At 41.3% G+C, this 25,571-nt stretch overlaps 1 protein-coding gene across 4 annotated transcripts in view; it reads left to right on the top strand.

Moving 5' to 3' along the window:
- Positions 1-25,571, top strand: part of DOCK3 (dedicator of cytokinesis 3) — a 649,329-nt gene that overhangs the window by 392,403 nt on the left and 231,355 nt on the right. For all 4 annotated transcript variants that reach the window (XM_032161429.2, XM_032161424.2, XM_058442283.1 and 1 more), the window contains exon 10: positions 24,857-24,938. In XM_032161429.2, the coding sequence (XP_032017320.1) occupies positions 24,857-24,938 (82 nt within the window). The remainder of the gene's footprint in view (positions 1-24,856; positions 24,939-25,571) is intronic.

Below are 25,571 nucleotides of genomic sequence, written 5' to 3'. Positions count from 1 at the left end.
GTTATGATAAGTTTTAAAGACAATTGGAAGACATTTATGTTCAATGATTTGTATTTTTCTAAGAGGCTTAAGGAGAAATGTAAAGGTCTAGGTCAGTCTCTGTGGGGAATGAGGGAGAGAAAGGGGCAAGAGTGAACACTCCTCTAGAGCATGTACCAAACCCTGTGTCAGGAGCTTTACATCATTGTTTAATTCAGTCCCTAAATCAACTGAGTGAGGTTGAACAGTTTGCTAGTATCCAATCCAAGATTTAAATCCCTGTCTGTGTCCTGCATTATTTTCATTACTCCATATTGCTTCAGAGATTCGTAAGAGAATAGCCAACCATTAGCACGAGATAGAAATCAGAAGCTTTTAAGAGGAACTAATGGTCATAGTCATGGATTCCAGAAGCCCAAGGGTCTGTCCTTGATAACTGCTCACTGTCCCTTCCAAAAAACAGCAAGCAAGTTTCCCTATCAGCAACCCCCTAGGATATTATTTTTTCTTGATGGCCAGAATGTTACATCTCTGGAAGCATATCATGAGCTCAGATTTAAGGAAAAAAGCTGAGGAATAAACTTTCTAATATCAGAATTAAACATTTGGCACTGGTGCAGTGGCTCATGCCTGTAATCCCAGCACTTTGAAAGGTCAAGGCAGGAGGATTGCTTGAGCCCAGGAGTTTAAGACCAGCTTGGGCAACACAGTAAGACCTGGTTTCTACAAAAAAATTTAAAAGTATCCAGGTATGGTGGTGTGCACCTGTAGTCCTAGGTACTTGGGAGGCTCAGATGGGAAGAGCCCAGAAGTTTGAGGTTACAGTGAGCCCAGACAACAGAGCAAGACTTTGTCTCAAAATAAAAGAAAGAGAAAGAAACATTTATATGCTTCAGAAACCCTGAAATACACAATTGTTATATGTCTTAAATAGTTCTTCTTGGATTTTTGCATTGAAACATATTTTTACTTCCATTGAGAAATGTGTGAAGTATATTAATACTCATATTGATAAGGCTGAACACCCTATGGATAGCTTAAGAGGAACAGTTCAACCTAATTTATTTTGACTTGGTTAGTAGCATTTGCATGGGGTAAAAAGTCAAAAAGTCAAAAGCCAGACTTTTTGACTTTTGACCCTAAAAGTGGAAAAGGAAATGGAAAAAGTGGAAAAGGAAATGGAGGGATTGGCTTGCAGCCAGCTTCCCACTGCCCAGAAGAACATCCTGACATCTGACATGGGCCTGCAGGATTTATGGATATATGAGGACGTAGAGATAGATTAGGGAGAACGGTGCTGGGACCCTTTGATACTCTCTCCTTGGAAGATTTTATGTGCACACAGACACATAATCGTTTACATCCTGCTTCAGAAGATACATAGATCTTCTGAAACCTGTCTCAAGCCCAGATTGAAAACTGTCCTTTAAAGCATAAAAGACCCACTCTGATAACAGTCCCCATGCTGTCATATGCCTCATACCTCAGCATCTACTTCATTTTATCCACCTACTCTGGCTCCACACTTTGCTCCTGACCAGGGTGTGGTCAGCCATAACCAGTCCATAGCTTCATTCCACTGCCCCTGAGGATAATTCAGCCTACCCATGGTCCATCTCCACCCAACACTAGCCCTGCCCATGGTTTTCCAGCTTCAGCCCCATAAGCCAGAACTCACAAGGATTCCTGAGTTTGACCTCTGAGATCTGTCCTTGTCCTCGTCCTAAACTCTGAACTCACACTGCCACTGGCCTTACCTGCCCTGCCCTATATTCTTTGAGGGTTGCAGAGATGTAAGACATACAGTCTCTGCCGCTTTGCAGACAAGGACGCTGGACTTAAAAGACGTGTTGGGGTTCTCCAGGACCACCCTTAGTGATTATTCACTACAAGGACTTATAGGGCTTAGCATATACTTGTAGTCATGGCTAAGACTTATGACAGTGATGTAGTAAGGATACATAGCTGGATCATAACAGAGAAAGACACAGACTTTGGAGGAATCTACGCACAAGCTTCGTTGTGCTCTCTGTCTCACACATGAGGGGTCACACAGAGCACTCTTCCAGCGATGAAAATGTAGCATTATGTATGTGATGTTTCAGCCCTGGGAAGCCCATTAGGGACTCAGCACCCAAGGTTTATTGGGGGCTGTCACATAGGCGCCCTCTGTGTAGCACATGCTAAATTCCGAGCTCGCAGAAGGGAAGCAGGTATTTAACATAAGCCATATTGTTCACACAGACAGTCTAGGCATAGTGAGCCACCCTTAGTTGTTGGGAACACTCTGAAAACCAAATACCAGATGCCAGCCAAGGGCCAGCCTTGCAAGCAGACCTTTCTGAGGATAGCAGTCTCAGGCCTGCTGTGTTAACTCTTTTCTGTGCCCCAAGCTCCTGGTTCTTAGAATTTTGGCCCACCATGACTATGTAGACCACAAACAACTTCATCTATGCTTTGACTGCTAGGTTTTTAGATGTCAAGTTTCCTCTTGCCATTTCTAAGCCTTGGAGATGAGGAATGCCTGTACCAGAGAGTGCCATTCCTAGATCTGGCCCTCTGGACATCCTTCCTCCAGCCGAAGAACCCCACCTGTGTATCCTGACCTCAGTGCTGCCAGCATTATAATGTTGTACTTTGGAACTTGATATAGTTTTCTCTAATATGAGAACAGTGCTGCTATGTAGTAGTACAGGGTCCTTTGTCTCAGTGACCCCTCACAGACCCTGCAGGGCTAGGCTGTCCAATACAACTGAATTTGTTCTATATATAGGGGTCATTATGGTAGCCACTAGCCACATGTGACTGTTGAGCACTTGAAATGTGGCTAATGTGACTGAGTCTTTAACTTTATTTAATTTTAATATAAATAGCAATATGTGGCTAGTGGCTACCCTGTTGGTTAGCACAGCATAAAACCTGGTGAGCTGAATGATCTGGTAAGCTGACTGTGCAGGGCCATGGCAGAAAGGATAGACTGAGTGCACAGAATATCAAGAAGAAGGAAAGACATGAAGCAAAAGAAGAAAAGAGAGTTCTTTGAAGTCTGGGTATATCCATTTGTGCACATTTATAAATATGTAATATTTAGAGAGATGTAGCTATTTTCAAATGCTTTATTTCTTTTTGATCAATATTAAATCTTATTTTCACCATTCAGATACTGTATCTTGAAAGACAGTTGGAATGAGTACAGATTTTGGAAAAGCCAGGCTTAGGCTAAAATCTTGTCTCTGTAGCTTATTAGCTACAATACTATAATACTGTTTTAAAAATAATGCCATAAGGCTGGGTGCAGTGGCTCATGCCTGTAATCCCAGCACTTTGGGAGGCTGTGGTGGGTGGACCAGCTGAGGCCAGGAGTTCGAGACCAGCCTGGCCAACATGGTGAAACCCTGTCTCTAAAAAAAAAAAAAAATTAGCCAGGTGTGGTGGCGCGTTCCTGTAGTCCCAGCTACTCGGGAGGCTGAAGCAGGAGAATCACTTGAACCTAGGAGCCAAGATCACGCCACTGCACTCCAGCCTGGGCAACAGACTGAAACTTCATTTCAAATATAAATAAATAAATAGCCATAATTTTTTATATTAAGAGAGAGTAAAAAATAATTTAACATAGTTCAGTGGACATTCTTATATTTTCAATGTTTCTAAAACCTTAACGTTCTTAAGTACTAAAAATTTGAAAGCATTTAGGAACTTTCTTTGCTGTTCTTCCCTGAAGTTGTTCCTGAACTTCCCAGTTGTGTACTTTAAAAGCCTAGAAAATATCTAGTAAAATATCTGACAAATTTAAATATTAATGTGGCTTTCAGGTTGGCTCAATTTTCTAGCTCCCGTTTATAAACAGCCTATATTTTTCTATTTCCTCTGTGTGTGTTTAGTTTCTGTAAGCTCTGTCTTTCTCATCAGGATTCCCTCATTTTGGACTAAGTCTGTGACTAGCTCTATCTTGTACTGTGACATGTAATATCATATTAAGCAAGTAAGACTTTGCCTCATTGAGACACAGAAACAGCAGCAGAAATAGTGAAAATAACAAGCTAATAAATATAAATATGTATATTCTGGTATTCTTAGAGGACTTCCATAATCACAACAGGACAAATATAGAGGAGTATGTATGTTACATGGCAAACTATAAAAAAAACTTAAATACTCTTATATCTTGTTTTATGCCAAACAGAGAAAAACTTGTATAGTGAGTAAGGGAATGAAGTTAAAAAGAACAAAGATGTTCACCTTGTGGCAAGGAACTGGAAAGCACAGAACAAGATTATCAATACCAGTATAGGTAATGAGGGAGAGTAACAAGATCAGGAAGACTGTCAATATTATTATTACTAAGACAGTATTTTTACATGAGGCTTTAAGAGAGCAAGCACATTTTAGCACTTGTTTAAATCTTTTCAGTTTACATAGTAAATAAATTGGAAACCAATAAATAGGAAAACACTAAATCGTGTTATCAGTGATTTGCTCTTAAATGTGTTGTTTTCTTGTGATAGTGTTAGGTTACATATTTATCTAAGTACAGTCAGATAGACTTAGAGGATAGTCTTTTGTACACTTGATGAAGTAATTTTAAACTAAGTTGGTTTATTCAACCTTCATTCATTTATTTATCTGATCATTATTTCAGCATGCCATTCAAAACTACTAGGTCTGGGTTACTCTTGGGAAGTCACAAAGGGCCTGTGTAGGAAAGGTGCATTTTTCTACACCAGGCAAAAGAGTTTTTCCTTAAAAAGGAGAAACAGCTGCTGTTCTATTAGTAACATTGCTTTTTTGGCATCGAGGGCCAAGTGTCATTACTTCTCTCTGTAAGTACTTCAGACTACTTAACTTTTAGCTGAGGAATATAAAATGTACACTTCTTTAGTCCCCATAGGTGTGATTAGCAAAACACATGGAAGGGAAGGTCAGTCTTCTCATCCTGCAGTGTCCTCACATGGGCACACACCTTCCTCAGAAGCATTATGACCTGAATGTTGGAGACAGCAAAGATGAACTGACTTAGCATTGTGCTGTCCTGTCATCAGAGCCTTGCCCCCATTTATTCATCTACATGCTTGTTATTGTCAGAATTAGGAGCCTGATACTGGGATAAGAGCAGAAATTATTAGAGCGAAAACAACTGTTTGTAGCTCACTACATTAAGCTACCATTTAGTTAATTTTCATAAGTACATGATTTCTTTTTTTTAACCTTTAAGTTTAGGGGTACATACGCAGATTTGTCACATAGGTACTCATGTCATAGGGGTTTGTTATACAGATTATTTCATCACCCAGGTATTAAGCCTAGTATCCATTAGTTATTTTTCACCTTCCAGTAGGCCCTGTGTCTTTTTCCTCTGTGTTAGGTTCATATATATATATATATATATATATATATATATATATTTAACTCACACGATCCCACAATAGGCCATGTGCAGGCAGAGGAGCAAAGAGAGCCAGCCTGAGTTCCAAAACTGAATAACTTGGAGTCCCATGTTTGAGGGCAGGAAGCATCCAGCTTGGGAGAAAGATGTAGGCTGGGTGGCTAGGCCAGTCTCTTTTCACATTTTCTTGCTTGCTTATATTCTAGCTGTGCTGGCAGCTGATTAGATTGTGCCCACCCAGATTAAGGGTAGGTCTGCCTTTCCCAGCCCTCTGACTCAAATGTTAATCTCCTTTGGCAGCACCCTCACAGACATACCACGATCAGTACTTTGTGTCCTTCAATCCAATCAAGTTGACACTCAGTATTAACCATCACAAGTCCACCCCTTGTCAACTTGAACCCATACACATCTCCTGAGATCATACATAATCTTTGAATAAAGACAATAATAAGATCATAATTAAGCCCAACATAATACAACTATCCTTCACACAACCGGAAACGCACCAATCTCCAACCCAAATACTATTACATAAAGTTAACAATACTTAAATGCTGATGTTAAGTCAATAAATCTTATGTCACATGATAAAGGAGAAAGGAAATAAAATGAAGATATTTTCTTAGTACAAGTGTATACATGCACAAATGTTTTTAACAAAAGAAGGAGGAAATACTCATGACAATTACAGTCCTCATTTCTGCAGCTGGTCACGTGGTCATAGCTGGTATTGATGACTACCTTCTTCTACTACCCATTCTGTATTCCCTTTGCCTTCAGCAAACACCTCAGCAGGTCATGGTTTTTTTCCTGGTGGAGTGACCCAAACCTTCATTCCTGAGGGGTCTGGGCCATTTGTAGTGCTGCCTTGATTGGGCTGTTGTAGTTTCCCATTGACCTTAATCACAGGGCATGGTAATACTAAGAGATGCCCTAATGGGTCTCCTGTATTCCATGCTTACTCTTCCTTACTTCCGTTGTGGAGCAGTAGACTGATTTCATCTTGATAGTCCCGGTCAGTCACCTCAGCCAACACTGTAACTCCCTTCTTTGCCTGTTGACTTAAAGGTAGGAGGATCCCAAAGTGTCCAGGTGGCAATCTTAACTTCAGTTTAATGGAATCATTGTGTCTTTTGATAGCAGCATTCCTTCCTCTGGAACTAAGACCTCTAGGCCAGCAGAATGTAATGTTGCAGGAACAAGAAGCAAAAATTTTGCTAGTGGGTCACTAGGGGTAATGGTGAGTGGTGCCACTTCCACTTCTACCCCTTGATCTGGACCTGTGAATCCTAGCTATGAGAGAAACTGTACCATACATTGGATTTTGATTCAGAGCATACATGGCCTTCTAGAGAACCTTGCCCCAGCCCTGCAAAGTATTGTCACCTAGTTGGCATTGTAATTGTGACTTCAAAAGGCGATTCCACTGTTCTATCGATCCAGCTGCTTTAGGATGATGAGGAACATGGTAATACCAGTGAACTCCATGAGCATGAGCCCACTGCCACACTTCTTTAGCCGTAAAAGTGAGTGCCTTGGTCAGAATACCATGACAGTGGATGAGGCATTCCATGAGTCCATGGATGGTAGTCTTGGCAGAAGCATTGCGTGCAGGATAGGCAAACCCATATCCAGAGTAAGTTCTATTCCAGTGAGGACAAACCTCTGCCCTTTCCATGATAGAAGAGGTCCAATATAATCAACCTGCCTGGCTGATCACCTTGAGGAATGGTGCCATATCGAGGGCTCAGTGTTGGTCTCTGCTGCTGGCAAATTGGGCACTCAGCAATGGCTGTAGCCAGGTCAGCCTTGGTGAGCGGAAGTCCACGTTGCTAAGCCCAAGCATAACCTCCATCCCTGCCACCATGGCCACCTTGTTCATGGGTCCATTGTGTGATGACGGGGGTGGCTAGGGAAAGAGGCTGAGTGGTGTCCACAGAATGGGTTATCTTATCTACTTGATTATTAAAATCCTCCTCTACTGAGGTCACCTGTTGGTGAGCATTCACATAGGATACAAATATCTTCACAGTTTCTGACTACTCAGAGAGGTCCATCCACATACCTCTTCCCCAGATTTCTTTTTCACTAATTTTCCAATCATGCTTCTTCCAAGTCCCTGACCAACCAGCCAAACCATTGACTACAGCCCATGAATTAGTATATAATCACACATCTGGCCATTTCTCCTTCCATGCAAAGTGTACAACCAGGTGCACTACTTGAAGTTCTGCCCACTGGGAAAATTTCCTTTCACTGCTGTCCTACAGGGATGTCCTAGAAAGGGGTTGTAGTGCTGCAGCTGTCCACTTTCGGGTGGTGCCTGCTATCACACAGAGCCACCTGTGAAGCAGGCCCTAGTTTTTTCTTCCTCTGTCAACTGATCCTAGGGCACTCCCCATGAGGCCATCAGTGCAGGCTAGGGGAGAGAAGGCAGGGTGGCAGAAGTGGAGACCATGGGCATTTGAACCATTTCGTCATGTAACTTATTTGTGCCTTCAAGACTTGCTCAAGCCTGATCATGTATATTCCACTTCCATTTGATGATGTAATGCTGCTGTGTATGATCTCGTTTATGGCTAGATGGGTCAGAAAGCACCCAGCTCATGATAGGCCATTGAAGTCGCATGGTGACTTAACCCATAGTCTCAAACGTTCGGTTTCCACCAAAGCCCAGTAACAGGCCAAGAGCTGTCTCTCAAAAGGACAGTAGTTATCTGCAGAAGATGGCAGGGCCGTGCTCCAGAATCCTAAAGGACTCCGCTATGATTCACCTAAGGGGGCCTGCCAAAGGCTCCAAACAGCATCCCTATCAGCCGCTGACACCTCAAGCACCATTGGATCTGCTGGGTCATATGGCCCAAGTGGCAGAGCAGCTTGCACAGCAGCCTGGATCTGTTGCAGAGCCTTCTCCTGTTCTGGACCCCACTCAAAACTGTCAGGTCACTTGATAAATGTGCCGGAGTAACACACCCAAATGAGGAATATGTTGCCTCCAAAATCCAAGTAGGCCCACTAGGCATTGTGTCTCTTTCTTGGTTGTAGGAGGACCCAAATGCAGCAACTTATACTTCACCTTAGAAGGAATATCTCGACGAGCCCCACACCACTGGACTCCTAGAAATTTTACTGAGGTAGAAGTTCCCTGAATTTTGTCAGATTTATTTCCCATCCTCTGGCACACAAATGTCTCACAATAAGTCCAGCGTGTTTGCTATTTCTTGCTCACTGGATCTAAGCAGCATAATGGTCATCAATGTAATGGACCAGTGTGATATCTTATGGAAGTGAAAAGTGATGAAGGTCTCTCCAAATAAGATTATGACACAAAGCCAGAGAGTTGATATACCCCTGAGGAAGGACAGTAAAGATATATTGTTGGCCTTGCCAGCTGAAAGCAGATTGCTTCTGGTGGGCCTTATGGACTGGAATGGAGGAAAAGGCATTTGCAGAGTCAATGGCTGCACACCAGGTACCAGGAGATGTGTTAATTTGCTCAAGCAATGAAACCACATCTGGTAAAGCAGCTGCAATTGGAGGCACCACTTGGTTAAGCTTACGATAATACACTGTGATTCTTCAAGATCCATCTGTCTTCTACACAGGCTAAATGGGAGAGTTGAATGGGGATGTGATGGGAATCACCACCCGTACATCTTTCAAGTCCTTGATGGTGGCACTAATCTTTCATTCCCTCCAAAGATGCAATATTGGTTTTTTGTATGTTTGTTTGTTTGTTTTGAGACAGAGTCCCACTCTGTAGCCCAAGCTGGAGTGCAGTGGAGTGATCTCAGTTCACTGCAACCTCTGTCTCCTGAGCTCAAGCAATTCTCATGCCTCAGCCTCCCGAGTAGCTGGGACTACAAGTGCACGTCACCACACCTGGCTAATATTTTGTACTTTAGTAGAGATGGGGTTTCACGGTGTTGCCCAGGCTGGTCTTGAACTTCTGAGCTCAGGCAATCTACCCACCTCAGCCTCCCAAACTGCTGGGATTATAGGCATGAGCCACTGCACCCGGGCACAATAGTTTTTTAGTTTACTATTTGTCTAGGTAGAGGCCACTCTAATGGCTTCCATCTGGCCTTTCCCACCATAATAGCCCTCACCCTACCAGTCAGGGAGCCAATGTGGGGGTTCTGCCATCTGCTAAGTATGTCTATGCCAATTATGCATTCGGGCAATGGGGAAATGACCACAGGCTCAGTCAGGCGACCCACTGTAAGTCAGACCTGAGCTAAAACTCCATTAATTACCTGACTTCTATAAGCCCCTGCATTAACTGGAGGACCACAATGACGTTTTGGGTCCCCTAGAATCCACATCAGCTCAGAGCCAGGGTCTAGTAGTCCCCGAAATGCCTGATCATTTCTCTTTCCCCAGTGCACAGTTACCCTGGTAAAAGGCTGGAGGTCTCCTTGGGGAAGGATGGGAGAAAGATTCACTGCATAAATTGTTGGTAATGTAGTGGGGTCCTTCTTTGGGGGTACCTGGCTTCCCTTCATTCAAGGGGTTCTAGATCTGTAAACTGGTTCAAGTCTGGAAATTGATTCGAGGCCATGATTCTCTGTTTTTATAATTCAAATTAATCTTTTGTCCATTCAACCTAGAAATTTTCTGCTTGTATAAATTAAGTAGGAATGCAGTGGGCTTCCTATCAACTTAACCTCTAGGAACACCATGATTACTTAGCCAGTGCCAGAGCTCTACATGAGTCAGACTATTCTGATTGCCGCTTTGCCTCCGCTGTCCATTATGGTAGGCCCATTTTGCCTTTGACAGTTGAGTGCTGCCACCTGGCCTCTGCCACCTTGGGATCCAGTTATTTCCATTGTATTTACATTTTGTAATTGAGTGACTGTGGTTCCCACTGTTAGAGCTGGCATACAGAAAAGAGCAGTTACAGGGCTCTTCAAATTATAGGGCATCTTCAAAATGCAGGTGTTGTCCTCACAAATCTGTTTTGCAAGGCATTGGTCAAGGGTATATCCTCTGGACCCTCCCAGCTGGAATGAGTAGGTCTAAAGTGACTAATCCACTCCACCATCCCAGTCTCCCTAAGCCTTTGGGTCCCTTCCTCTACATTAAACCAAGGGAGGTCAGGCATTTCCAGCTCGCTCACGGTGGACCATCTTTTAATCCATATTTCAGCTAACCAAATAAACTATTAGAACCTTTTTTAACTCCCCAAGCTGCAACATTAAATGCAGAGTCCCTACTTAGTGGGCCCAAATCAATAAATTCAGCCTGACCCAGCTCCGTGTTTCTTCCACCGTTGTCCCATACCCTTAATATCCATTCCCATCCTGTTCTCCAGATTTCTGTTTATGTAAATTAGAAAACTCAAGCAGTTCTTTTCAAGTGTAGCACACCTCCTTATGAGTCACCCTCTCAACCTCACCTCTAGGGGCCTGCTGGGACTTTAGCCTAGTTACAAGTCTAGAAGCAAACAGGGGTGTTGGGGTGGGTCCTGAGGAGAATCAACATTATCTTGCCTGGCAACTGCCTCAGGAGATAAGACTGTCACTCAGGGCAATCGTAGCAGATTTGAGGCTCCATGACTGCTTCTGAAGCTGGGAGATAGAATCCCTAAGTTTATCATTTTCTTTCATCATTTTGTCCACCAAACTTAGGAGCGACCAACCAGCTTCATTATGTTCCTGTAGAGAAAGAGCTAGAATTGTGGAAAAACAGACACAAGCTCTTATCATGCGAGTGGCTGTTCTGCAATGAAAGATGCATGCACAGCCTTGCCAGGTGTCTACTGTTAAAGTGAGGGCATTTATTGGAAAATAATGGGACCCTGCAACTTGGAATAGGGACATGTGGGAGGACCCTGATGAAGCTGGGGACACTGAGTTTGTGAACTCTGATGAACCTCTTTTGTCAGAAAGAACACCGTCCCCATCCCCAGTCATGTCAGCATCCCCTCCCTGACCCAATCTGCCATCAGCCTTTCCACCTTTGAGGAGATAAATGCTGTGCTGCCTGAGACAACACTGATGGCCTCACCTGAGGCAGTTGCCAGGCAGGATGATGTTGATTTTCCTCAGGACTCACCCCCAACAACCCTGTTTGCTTCTAGAGCTATAACTAGACTAAAGTCCTGGCAGGTCCCTAGAGGTGAGGCTGAGAGTGTGACTCATGAGAAGGTGCACTACACTCGAAAAGAACTGCTTGAGTTTTCTTTATTATTATTATACTTTAAGTTCTAGGATACATGTGCACAACGTGCAGGTTTGTTACATATGTATACATGTGCCACGTTGGTGTGCTGCACCCATCAACTCGTCATTTACATTAGGTATTCCTCCTAATGCTATCCCTCCCCCCTCTCCCCACCCCATGACAGGCCCCGGTGTGTGATGTTCCCCACCCTGTGTCCAAGTGTTCTCATTGCTCAATTCCCACCTATGAGCGAGAACATGCAGCGTTTGGTTTTCTGTCCTTGCGATAGTTTGCTGAGAACGATGGTTTCCAGCTTCATCCATGTCCCTACAAAGGACATGAACTCATCCTTTTTATGGCTGCATAGTATTCCATGGTGTGTATGTGCCACATTTTCTTAATCCAGTCTATCATTGATGGACATTTAGGTTGGTTCCAAGTCTTTGCTGTTGTGAATAGTGCCGCAATAAACATACATGTGCATGTGTCTTTATAGTAACAAGATTTATAATCCTTTGGGTATAAACCCAGTAATGGGATTGCTGGGTCTAATTTATACAAACAGAAATCTGGAAAACAGGCATGGGAATGGATATTAAGGGTGTGGGATAATGGTAGAAGGAACATAGAGTTGGGTCAGGCTGAATTTATTGATTTGGGCCCACTAAGAGGGAAGGGTGCAGGATTGAGAAGGAACTTCAGAGGTAATAGAATGTTCTTTCATCACCCGGGTACTAAGCCTAGTACCTAATAGTTATTTTTTCTACTCATCTCCCTCCTCCCACCCTTACCCTCAGTGGGCCCCAGTGTCTATTGTTCTCCTCTTTTGGTTCATGTGTTCTCATCATTTAGTTCCCACTTATAAGTGAGAACACGTAGTGTTTGGTTTTCTGTTTCTGCGTTAGTTTGCTAAGAATGATGGCTTCCAGCTCCATCCATGTTCCTGCAAAGGACAGGATCTTGTTCTTTTTTATGGCTGCAGTCCATGGTGTGTATATACCACATTTTCTTTATCCAGTCTACCATTGATGGGCATTTAGGTTGATTCCCTGTCTTTGCTATTGTGAATAGTGCTGCAGTGAACATATACCTGCATGTGTCTTTATGGTAGAATGATTTATATTCCTTTGAGTATATACCCAGCAATGGATTGCTGGGTGAAATGGTAGTTCTGTTTTCTGAAGACCTGGTAGGGGCTGTATAATTACAAAAATGTTTTTATAATTACTTGAGAATATGTAACAGCAGATTTACTCATGTGTCTGTTTTATCTTAGACAAAATGGAAAAAGCTAATTTTCTGGGATCATTTGCCATTCAAGTTTCTGCTTGTTCTTAATCAAGCGAATCATTATCTGTGTCTCTTTGGTCGGAATGTCATCAACTTCAAACAAACTGTGTGCCTCCAGAAGAGCTGGAGTGGGTACATGGCATAGACTTTGTAGTTGGAAGAGTCAGAGTACATGTAGGTAATAGGAATCCTGGAGATAGGTTTCTTTCATGCAGCACCTCTAGGAGCCTATGCCACACAGACACTCTTCATCTCTGGAGCAAGATGTGGCTTGCAGCATTTCTCAGGTGTATTTTCCCATGGAACCGAACTTTCCACACCCCAAAACTCTTTTTCAGTACTTATTTCTTGAGAGGAAATAACAGATAAAGCATGGGCTTTGAGGTCAAACCTTTCCAGATTTGAATTTCAACTTTACTACTCTCTACTTTTTCATCTCAAGCCAGGAACTTTGCCTCTCCAACTCTCAGTTTCTTCAGAGGTAAGATACCTGTTGTAAAGATCAAGAGCAATTAGGCAAGAAAAGAAATACTTAAAACAACGCCTGGCACACGAGAAAACACTCACTCTGTGGCTGCTGTTGCAGCTACTACAGCAAAATAATTAATACCAGAGCTGTATCTCCCTCTCACATATTTTCTCTGACTTTCAGACATGGGTTTTTAGCTGCCTGTTTTCTGTTCACATATGTGCTCCACAGAGACCTCAAATTCAGTATGTACACCCAAAATTTATATAATCTTCCTTTATATCTTCTCTAGTTGATACAACCACATCCAGTCAACTGCTAAATCTGGTCAGCTGTGTCTCCTAAATATATCTCACATCCATTCACCTCTCCTCAGTTTCAAGCCTGTGACATAGCTTGCCTGGGCTACTCCTGTTGTCTCTCTGGAGTACTTTCTGTTACCAACCTGGCTTCTCATTGCAGCCCAAATGCTCAGTCTAAACACTTAGGGGATCATGCTGCTTCTCAAGTTTGAACTTTCAGAGCCTCTCTAAGGCCCACAATAGGGTTTTTCAAACTTGCTAACCCTAACACCAGTTGAAGTCCTTAAAATTATAGATTCCTGGAACGTCTCCAGGAATCCTTTCCTCTAGAGATTCTGATCCAGATGATCTTGGGTTTGGCCCAGGATATTTGCATTTTAAGTAAGTTGCCAGGTACTACTAATGGTAGTCAAATTTGGAAATTCTTCACACATAAATAATCCACACTGTGTTGCATGGCACCTCTGGCCAGCTATCCAGTACTCTCTTTTCTATTTTATTTTTATTTTTATTTTTTTGGAGACAGGGTCTTGCTCTGTTGCCCAGACTGGGGGTGCAAGGCTGCATGCAGCCTTGACATCAGCAGGCTCAAAGCAATCATCCCACTTCAGCCTCCTGAGTCGCCAGAGCTATAAATGTACACCATCATGCCCAGCTAATATTTAATTTTTTGTAGAGACAGGATCTCGCCATATTTCCAAAGCTATTCTTGAACTCCTGGTCTCAAGTGATCCTCCTGCCTTGGCCTCCCAAAGTGTTAGGATTACAGGTGTGAGCCATTGCATGCAGCCTCTAGTACCCTCTTAACTCATGCTCTGAGCTTCCCCATACAATAAGCTACATCATCCTTTAGAAAGTCTGCACTTTGTACTCTCTCCTCCTGGAATACCTTTTTCTTCATCTCTAATTACCCCTTACCAAGTGGCAAAAGCCTTGCAGTCTTTTCAAGAACCTGTTCCAGTACCTCCTTCAGGCAGCCTACCCTCATTCCAGTAGTTTGTCAGCGCCCCCCCCGCCTTTTATTTTTGGATGGAGTCTCGCTCTGTCGCCCAGACTGGAGTGCAGTGGCATGATCTCGGCTCACTGCAAGCTCTGCCTCCCAGGTCACGCCATTCTCCTGCCTCAGCCTCCCGAGTAGTTGGGACTACAGGCACCCACCATGACGCCTGGCTAATTCTTTTTTTGGATTTTTAGTAGAGACGAGGTTTCACCTTGTTAGCTAGTAGGGTCTTGATCTCCTGACCTTGTGATCCGCCCGCCTTGGCCTCCCAAAGTGCTCTAATTACAGGCATAAGCCACTGTGCCCAGTCTTGTCAGCCCCTTTCTATGCAATTATAGCATTTTCACATCGTGGTGCAATTTTTGGTTTATATGTGTCTCTTTTCCACCAGACTTGAGGACAGAAATTCATTTCTATAGCCTCAGCATTTAGTTCAGTTTCTGCAAAATGATAGAAGTTAGTGAATGTTTGTTGAAAGAATAAAAGGGAAAGAGGAAGGCTACAAAGAACCCTTGCATTATACCAGTAGTTACAAAAATGTTACTTGGAGTCCTGAAGTGTCTCAAGGAGAACTGGTGGTCAGAGTGGAGGCCTAACTATGGAGGATTCCTGCGTTATCCCCCTTTCCTGAAACCCTCACCTCTGATTCAACCCAAGAAATTTTTTATATGTTGGTGAACAGAGTAAGGTTCTGTTGAAAAGAAGAGAAAAGCTGACACTAAAAATAAATTTGGAAACCATAGCCCTATACCATCATTTGCCTTTATAAAACCCCTTTTTTGTGTATTTCTGCTTTCTGTGCTTTAAAATGAAGTGGGAAAACTTAATTTGAGAAATAAAGCCAAGTGATCTAAATTGGAAAATGAATCTATGAGGGGATATTAGATATTTCCTACTCTGTTGGGTCATACAGTGTAGTATAACCTTGGGGCTACTTGCTTATTTTCAAGCACCTGGCAGGTTATCATGAGAGAGATGCTAAGCAGCTGGCATCCATATTCATGGAGGACCAAATGAGGAACATAAAGATTAAATTGAAAAAGTTGGGAGAATTCCTCTAAATTTATTTGAGAAAACTGCTTCCGTTTCCAGAACAGAGTCTTTAGGATGTACCCTCATTGAGGATAAGAAACTTGTCTCTGCCTTAGTGCCTGGCATGGGCTGGTACCTCATTGGCAGTCACCAAACATTTGTTGAAGGGATGCATGAATTGCCATTGATGAAGGCATATACAAAATGCAGTGCCATCCAAGAATTATAAATCTCAAAAAAGGTAGTTATCTTAAAATTAAGACACCATTAGACTTGTCACAGATTGAAATTATGGGATTCATTTGTAAGAACTTGATCAATAATATGAAATTAATGTAACTTCATATGCTATATGTCCATAGCTCATCATCATAAAAACAACTAAAGGTAGAGTAGTTGTCTTGTAATATTGCTTACTGAAGAGTAAGAATTAACCATCTCTTTTTCTTTTGAAAGAGATCAGATAGTAACTTAGAAAGATGGTTTCTCATTCATATTAAAGACAAAGAATTACTCATATAGAGGTGTGAGTGTTTATGAAATCTCATGAGTAAATTTGACTCTCTTGGCCACAGTTTCTGTTACACCTTTGAAGAATATGAGTACTTGCTCTTGCTCTAGTTGCCAAGTAGATTCAATCAGCATTTATCCGACTATGTTTCTACAGACTCCATTGCCTTACACAAAAGTGGGTTGTGGGGTAAAATGTCACCTGTCCCCTTAGTTCTTAAAACATATACCACCATTTTAAGCCTCTGAAAAGTCCTAGAGGGTAGAAACCTGTCTGTGTTCAATACAGTATTTCCCAACAATATTTTGCCACTTTTTTTGTAAAACAGCTATTGACAAATCATGGGAACATTGGATAGATTATTTGTCTTCAAATAGTTTGAATGTTAATGGAAAGCAGCATTTATTTATCATACCCATTGGAGAAGCTAGCAAAATATATAAATAAACAGGTATATAAACAGGTGTGATAGATAAATGAAATAATTATATGTATGCCCAAAGCCCTCTGAAGTGAAAAAAAAGACAGTTATTTTGAGTGTTACAAATTGTCAAAAAGGCCAGGTGAAACTAGAGTATGAAAGTCTTGAGGAAATGTAAAGCTCAGGTTGGCACTGTGAGAACTAAACTTAAGGGCTTCCTTTCATTATTGAGGAGAAAAAGAGAAGTTCCTATGTTCTGATAGAGCCAGCAAGCCTATTTACCTAGATATTTGCTTAACCTACCATTTTATCTTTGGACAAGACCTTGGTGTAAGTCCCTCCAAATAGTACCCCGCTATGGGCAGCTCCAAAAAGCAGCCTGTTGGGAAGGTGTCTGCTTTTGAGAGATTCACAGAGCGTATAATGTGGGGATGAGAGCAATTGTATGTTTTTCTTCTGAAGAATAGTACAGAAGTTATGATAGATTCTCTTGAAAATCTCTTCGAAAGACATAAACTTCCTGAAACCTACTTTTATACTCATGTATCTGTGAAGACATATTACCACATTATTAGATAATTGAGGATTGTTATGTGCATGGTATACGTATTAGTTAGATCAACTTCTGTAACAAATAAAAAATATATTATGGTTCAAACACAATAAAAGTGTATTTTCTTGCTTTTATAACAGCCCTGGGTGGGTGAATTTGCAGTTAGTAAGGTAGCCTTCATCCACACATTCATTTAGGGACCAAGACTAATGGATAATCTGCCATCATCAATACATAGCACCAAAGTTGTACTGGGGGTCATCTCCACTCCGGGTCTCTAGAAGGGGAAAAAGCATGAAGGCACATATATAAGAAGTTTTTGGCCAGGTGCGGTGGCTCACGCCTGTAATCTCAGCACTTTGGGAGGCCGAGGCAGGCGGATCACAAGGTCAGGATATCGAGACCACGGTGAAACCCTGTCTCTACTAAAAATACAAAAAATTAGCTGGGCATGGTGGCAGGCGCCTGTAGTCCCAGCTACTCGGGAGGCTGAGGCAGGAGAATGGCGTGAACCCGGGAGGTGGAGCTTGCAGTGAGCGGAGATCGCGCCACTGCACTCCAACCTGGGCGATAGAGCGAAACTCCGTCTCAAAAAAAAAAAAAAGTTTTTAGGACTAAGCCTAGAAATTGCACACATCACATTCATTCACATTTTGGTGTCTAGAATTCAGTCACATGGCTCCACTCAACTGCAATGAGGGGGCTAAGATGTATACTCTAGCTGTGTACCCAAGAATTAACAGAAAACATGGATTTAGTGAGCATCTGGGGGACTGTGTCTGTCACAACATACTTGATGCTTGTTGGTCCTTTGTCACCAAATTAGAAGGTTGATTTGTGCTATCTCATTTGCTCCCTCCTGGCTCATGGATGTTTCTGCATAGGGTGATGATGATGTACCCATTCATTTTATGGTGACACTCATTAGCAAACTTCCACATACCACACAGCAGTTCTTCAGGAAATTTCCACCTTTTTCCATTCAACATTTATTGAGCACCTATTATAGGGTTAGGCTCTTAGAAGTACTAGAGGTACAGAGGGGAACAAATGTTCTTATCCTTGGGATTTTATTCTCTTGTGTAAGAGAAAGGCAATAAACAAAGAAAGAAAATAATTAGTTTGTGCCACATGCTGTAAAAAAGTGAGTAAGTAATGGGAAGGGGTAAAGGAGTACTGCTTTTGCCAACATGTCAAAGTTGGCTTCTCTAGGAAACTGGCATTTAGGCTAAGATCTGAAGGATGGTAGTGAGCCAGCCACTTGGGCTGAAAGAACAGCATTCCAGAGAAAACAACATGCACAAAGGTCCTAAGGCAAGAATGAGCTTGGCATGTTCAAGAAACTTGTATCTAGGACACCAGTGTGTGTTGGAGAATAAGCAAGAAAGGCTCATGTGAGATGAGATGGGGCTGTAAGACAGGCCGAGTCAAGTGTTGCACACAAGGCCATGCAGATTTTGGAGAGTTTACCTGTTATCTGAGAGCGAGAGTAAACCACGAAAAAGTTTGTTGTTTGTTTGTTTTCTGTAACAGCTTTATGTAATATAATTCACATACTATAGAGTTTACCCATTCAAAGGGTACAGTTCAGTGGCTTTTATTATATTAGTTATGCAACCATTTCCACAGTCCATCTTAGAACAGTATCATCAACTCAAAAAGAAATCCCATACCATTTAATAGTCACTCCATTTACTCCAAACCCCCAGCCCTAGGCAAACACTAATCTATTTTCAGTCTCTGTGGATTTGCCTATTGTAGACATTTCATAAAAATGGAATCATACAGTGTGTGGTCTTATGTGATTGGCTTCCATTACTTAGAATATTGTTTTCAAGGTTCATCAACATTTTAGTATGTGTCAGTACTTCATTACTTTTATGGCTGAATAATATTTTGTTATTTGGCTATATCTACCACATTTTATCCATTTGTCAGTGGATATTTTGGTTGTTTTCAACTTCTGTCTATTATTAATAATGCTATGAACATTCATGTACAAACTTTTTTGTGACCATATGTTTTATTTCTCTTGGATATATACCTAGGAGTAGAATTTCTGGGTCATACGGTTACTAGCTAACCTTTTGAGGAACTTCCAGACTGTTTTTCCAAAGTGGCAGTACCATTTTGCATTCCCATCAGCTGTGTATGATGGTTCCAATTTCTCCATTTCCTTGTCAGCACTTATGGTTATCTATCATTTTTAATAAAGCTATTCTAGAGGTATGAAGTGGTACCCTCATTGTGCTTTTGATTTGCAATTCCCTGATGACTAATGATGCTGAACATCTTTTCATGTGTTTATTTGCCATTTGTGTATTTTCTTTGGAGAAATATCTATTCAAGTTACCCACTTTTGAATTGTCTTTTTATTATTGAATTTTAAGAGAGCTTTATATATTATAGGTACAAGTCCCTTATCTGTATATGATTTATAAATATTTTTGCCCATTCTGTGGCTTGTTTGTTGCTTTCTTGATGGTGTCTTTTGATGCACAATAGTTTTTTACTGTAATGAAGTCCCTTTTTTTGTTGTTGCTTGTGCTGTTGGTGTCCTTCCTACCTAAGAAACCATTACTTAATTCAAGGTCATGAGAATTTATACCTATATTTTCTTCTAAGAATTTTGTAGTTTTAGCTCTTACATGTAGATCTATGATTCATTTTTACTTAATTTTTATGTATGGTGTGAAATAAAGGTCCAGCTTCATTCCTTTGCATGTGAATATCTAGTTGTCCCAACACTGTTTGCTGAAATACTATTCTTTTCTCCACTGAGTTATCTTAACACCCTTGTAAAAAATCAGTTGACAGCATGAAAAGGTTTTAAGCTGAGAAAAGATATGATCTGATTTGTATTTTAAAAGGATCAGTCTCTCCAAGAATGGCTTTTAGAGAGGCAAAAACGGAAGTAGAGCTGGGAAGCTGTTATAATAATCCAAGTTAGTCAAGTAATGGCCAAGACTTGTAGCAGCAAAGGAGATGGCAAGCTTTATAAAGATTGAAGATACTTTGGGGAGAGAATTGCCTTCACTCTGTTTTTGCCACTTTTTCACTTGTCTGTGTCACAGCTGTCTTTTCGGCCTTTCCCCATTACATTTTCTCTTAAATGGTCTTGAGAATTTTTTTCTATTTTTGGAAGTGTTTTTTGTTTTTTTTGAGACGGAGTCTCGCTCTGTCGCCCAGGCTGGAGTGCAGTGGCGCAATCTCGGCTCACTGCAAGCTCCGCCTCCCGGGTTCATGCCATTCTCCTGCCTCAGCCTCTCCAAGTAGCTGGGACTACAGGCGCCCGCCACCACGCCAGGCTAATTTTTTTGTATTTTTAGTGGAGACGGAGTTTCACCGTGGTCTCGATCTCCTGACCTCGTGATCCGCCCACCTCGGCCTCCCAAAGTGCTGGGATTACAAGCGTGAGCCACCGTGCCAGCCCTTTTTTTTTTTTTTTTTTACTTTACTTTTTTTTAATTTTCTATCTGTGATAAAACTCACAACTTATTTGTATCTACACTATTACTAAAACCACAGCTTATTTGTATCTACACCTATTGTTTCCTTCTTCACTCTTTCCTGGATTCTATCCCTCTTTACCTACTCAGTGATTTTCCTTTACCAGTTATATCCTGTGTCTTCAGTAGTTCTCCTTCTATAAGCCTTGTCCCATTAGATATAAATTTTCTTAGGTGTATCCCATCTATTTTTGAGTCAGGTTTTTAAAATGTAATTTATACACAGTAAAATTCACCCTTTTTAATGCATAGTTCAGTGAGTCCTGACAAATGTATATAGTTGTGAAACCATCACCACAGTCAAGAAATAGAGCATTTCATCACTCTCAAAAAGTTCCCTCATGTACCTTTGCAGTCAGTCCCTACCCTTCTTCCCCAGTCCTAGCAACTGATTTGATTTCTGTTCCTATAGTTTTGTCCTTTCCAGAATGCAATATAAATGGAGACATAGAGTCTATGGCCTTTTTTCATTGAGTTTTTTCATTTAGTATAATGCTTTTGATATTCATCCATATTATTATACATCCCAGTAGTTTGTTTTTTAAAATTGTGAAATGATACTCTATTATGTAGATTATTCATTTATCCCCTTGATGGATATTTGGGTTCTTACATGTTTTGGCCATTGTGGATAATGCTGCTATAAGTATTTATATATAGATCTTTGGGTAAATTTTTTCATTTCTCGTGAGTAAACACATAGGAGAATTACTGAGTCATTTAGTATGTATATGTTTATAAGAAACGGTCAAGCTGTTTTCCAAAGTGGATGTACCATTTTGCATTCTTACCAACAGTTTGAGAGGTTTAGTTCTAGTTACTTGACATTCTTACCAACCTTTGGTATATTCATTCTTTTTTTTTTTTTTGAGATGGAGTTTCTCTCTTGTTGCCCGGGCTGGAGTGCAATGGTACAATCTCGGCTCACTGCAACCTCTGCCTCCCGGGTTCAAGCAATTCTCCTGCCTCAGCCTCCAGAGCAGCTAGGATTACAGGCACAGGCCACCATGCCTGGCCAATTTTTGTGTTTTTAGTAGAGACGAGGTTTCACCATGTTGACCAGGCTGGTCTCGAACTCTTGACCTCACGTGATCTGCCTGCCTCGGCCTCTCAAAGTGCTGGGATAACAGGCGTGAGCCACCGTGCCCGGCTGGTGTATTCATTCTTTAATTATAGCTATTCTAGTAGGTGTGTAATGGTATCTCACTGTGTTTTTTGTTTTCTGTTGTGTGGGTGTGTATGTGTGTGTGTGATGGAGTTTTGCTCTTTTGCCCAGGCTGGAGTGCAGTGGCGTGATCTAGGCCCACTGCAACCTCCGCCCCCTGGGTTCAAGCGATTCTTCTGTCTCAGCCTCCTGAGTAGCTGGGATTACAGGCACCTGCCACCATGCCTGGCTAATTTTTGTATTTTTAGTAGAGACGGGGTTTCACTATGTTGGCCAGACTGGTCTGGAACTCCTGACCTCAGGAGATCTACCTGCCTCATCCTCCCAAAGTGCTGGGATTACAAGTGTGAGCCACCACACCCAGCCCTCACCGTGTTTTTAATTTGCATTTCTCTAATGATTAACGATGTTTTCTTGTGTTTATTTGCCATCTCTGCACATCCTTTGGTGAAGGGTCTGTTCAAATCTTGTGTCCATTTTTTATTTGAATGTTTATTCTTATTGGACATTTTATATGTTCTCAATACAGTTTTTTCTTAGGTGAATGTTTTGTGATTATTTTCTCTCAGTCTGTAGCTTGTCCTTTCATTTTCTCACCAGTATCTTTTAAAAAGAAAGCTTTTAATTTCTGTAAAGTCTAATTTATCATTTTATTGTGATTTGTGATGTTTGCTTAATAATCTCTGGCCACAGAAAGTTTTCTACTATGTGCTACATGGGGAAACAAATGTGAACAAGATATACAAGATACGTGTCTTCATTTTTCACTGAGTTGTCTTCTTTTACAGTTTTAGCTCTTGTATTCAAGCCTGTGATACATTCAAGTTAATTTTTATAAGCAAGGGTCAAGGCTTAGTTTTTTTCATATGGATTGTTCAGCACCATTTGCTGAATGTGCTGTACACCCCCCTTGATACCTTCATTTGAAATTAATTGACCATGTATATGTGGGTTATCCCATATTTTAACAAAGACTCCCTCAACCCCACATGCCCATTTAACTAAAAATGCATCACTTCCACCTCTTCACAACCATTCTTTAAAGTGTGGGCTAGACTGTGCTTCATCATTTCTTTCTTACTCCTCACACTGGCATCTTTCTCTACCATTTCATTAAAACAGTTCTTGCCAGAATCACCAGTGATCTGTATTCGAGAGTTTTGTCCTTGTTACATGTGACTCTCAGTGGTCTTGGACCTTGTTGACCCCTCCTTCCTCTTTCAGACACTCTCTTCACTTGACCAGTGCAACATCTCACCATCCTTCATATTTTTCTTCTGTTTTTCCATTTGCCCCATGCGTCTACTTTGATAGTTTTTCTTTTACCCGTTTCTTAAATGTCATTGTCCTTCGGCAATCTGACCAAAGCCCCTTTTTCTCTTTGTTCTTTGCATGTTCCCTGCTTATTCCCATTTGTTCCCCTGGCTGAAGAATCTCAAATTTATATCTGACCCAAATCTTTCTGAGATTCATTTCTGCGTGTCTAACTGCCTACGAGGACCATAGCTGTATGAGGAAAAAGTACCTTGTATGTGTCTTGTTCACATTTATATTCACATGCCAAGCACACAGAACTTAATAACAATTTGTAGACTGATCAAATGAATACATGAACAAACTAAACTGATACTACATATATTCCATGAATACATGACTGGAGGCAAAAGATAAGTAAGTTACTTTTGGAATCACATACTTTATCTTCACCGTGGCACAGTTTTCCTTTACAGTTGGTAGTGAATCTTTGGATAAAGAGGTGGGAATGAGATTCTGCACAGGGGCAGGAAGGAGATGCGAGAGTAAAGAGACATTTCTCCAAATGTTGCAAACACTGTTTCTAAGGTTTTCTAGTCCAGTAATTTTAATTTCCTCCTGAAATTATGTATATTATTTGGAGAATAAAATATTTAGTGGCTCTATTAAATTCTGACTGTAGCTTTAGCTATAACACATCATTTCTTTTTGAATTTCCACCAAAGTTTTTATAAGTTGCTGTAACATTTTGTAAGACCTAAAGCAAGCTTGTCCAACCTGTGGCCCACAGGCTGCATGCAGCCCACGATGGCTTTGAATGCAGCCCAACACAAATTCGTAAACTTTCTTAAAACATTGTGAGATTTTTTTATTTTTATTTTTATTTTTTAGCTCATCAGCTACCATTAGTGTTAGTGTATTTTATGTGTGGCCCAAGACAGTTCTTCTTCTTCCATTGCAACCCAGGGTAGCCAAAAGATTGGACACTGCTGCCCTAAAGTGATTCTCAAGAGTTATATAAAACAGCACTCCCCAATGTTTTTGGCATCAGTGAGCAATTTCATGGAAGCCAATTTTTCCATAGACTGATGGGTGGAGATGGTGGTGTGGGATGGTTTTGGGATGAAGCTGTTCTACCTTAGATCATCAGGCATTAAGTTAGATTCTCATAAGGAACACACAACCTATATCCCTCCACGTGAAGTTCACAATAGGGTTTGTGCTCCTGTGAAAATCTAATGCTGCTGCTGATCTGACAGGAGGCAGAGCTCAGGTGGTAATGCTTGTCCACCTGCCGCTCACCTGCTGTGCGGCCCAGTTCCTCACAGGCCACAGGCCTGTAGCAGTCTGCAGCCCGGGGTTGGGGACTTCTGATATAGAAGATGTAAATTTGGTAATGTAGATTCTTTCAGATCTAATATGATGAATGGTTTTATGATGATCTGAGTACTCACATCAAAGAATGTATATGCTTGTTATGGATTTCGCATCATGCTGGTGTTTTGGGAATATCTGGGAGAAATATAAGATACAGTCCTCCTTACTGCCCTCAGGGAGCACACACCTTCAAACAGATAAAACACACAGCTACAATCAGCAAATAAACAGAAGCACCTATCAGGCAGTTTGTAGCTTCCTTTGTATGTTACTTGGCAGGAAAAAAGAGGGTGTCCTGCCACTAGACATGTGTTTTTGGCCTTGCTTGTCACTGCAAGCTGCTGTGTAAATATGTTTAGTGTTTTTCCATATCTGCTCTTTTTCTTTATTCTGGAGTGTGTTACTCACATTTCTCTATATCTTTCTTTCCTACATTTCAGTGAGCGGTTTCTGGTAAGACTGAACAAGAATGGTGGGCCAAGGAACCCAGAGAAGATAGAACGAATGTGTGCCCTTTTTACAGTATGTACGAATTCTCTTTTCCTTCTTTGCTGTTGACTCTAACCAGTGGCCTGCTATGTGGATATTGTCACCCTGGAAACAAGCCTTTAGTCTTATTTCCACAAACACTGGGGAGAATAGGACTTGATTTATGTTTCTATTAGGTTTTAATAAAATATTTATAGAAAACAAATTATATACAGGTTTAAACTTAATTTTTATTAATGAAATATAATCAAGTACCTTTCACTGATACAGGTTTTATAAGCTATTTCATATAATAGACACTTAAAACCTGACAGAACCAGCCTGGACAACATGCCAAAACCCAATCTGTAGAAAAAATTCAAAAATTAGCCAGGTGTGGCGTGTGTCTGTAGTCACAGCTACTTGGGGATGTGAGGCGAGAGGACCGCCTGAGCCCAGGAGGTTGAAGCTGCATGAGCCAAGGTCGCACCACTGCACTTCAGCCTAGGTGAAAAAGTGAGACCAGACCCTGTTTCAAAAAAAAAAAAAAAATCTGACATAGGTCTTTCTTACTGTTCTTATCCAAGGCCACTGGGAATTTCTCTGAGATGTATAATTTCTGATGCATAATTTATTTTAAAGGTATCCACCAAGTTTACAGCTTTGTAGTTTGTTAGTGAGTTCATA

This window comes from Hylobates moloch, unplaced genomic scaffold, assembly GCF_009828535.3.
Source record: "Hylobates moloch isolate HMO894 unplaced genomic scaffold, HMol_V3 SCAFFOLD_8, whole genome shotgun sequence".
NCBI lineage: Eukaryota > Metazoa > Chordata > Mammalia > Primates > Hylobatidae > Hylobates > Hylobates moloch.
Note: the sequence above shows the minus strand (reverse complement) of the source record. Positions and strands in the feature narration are given on the sequence as shown.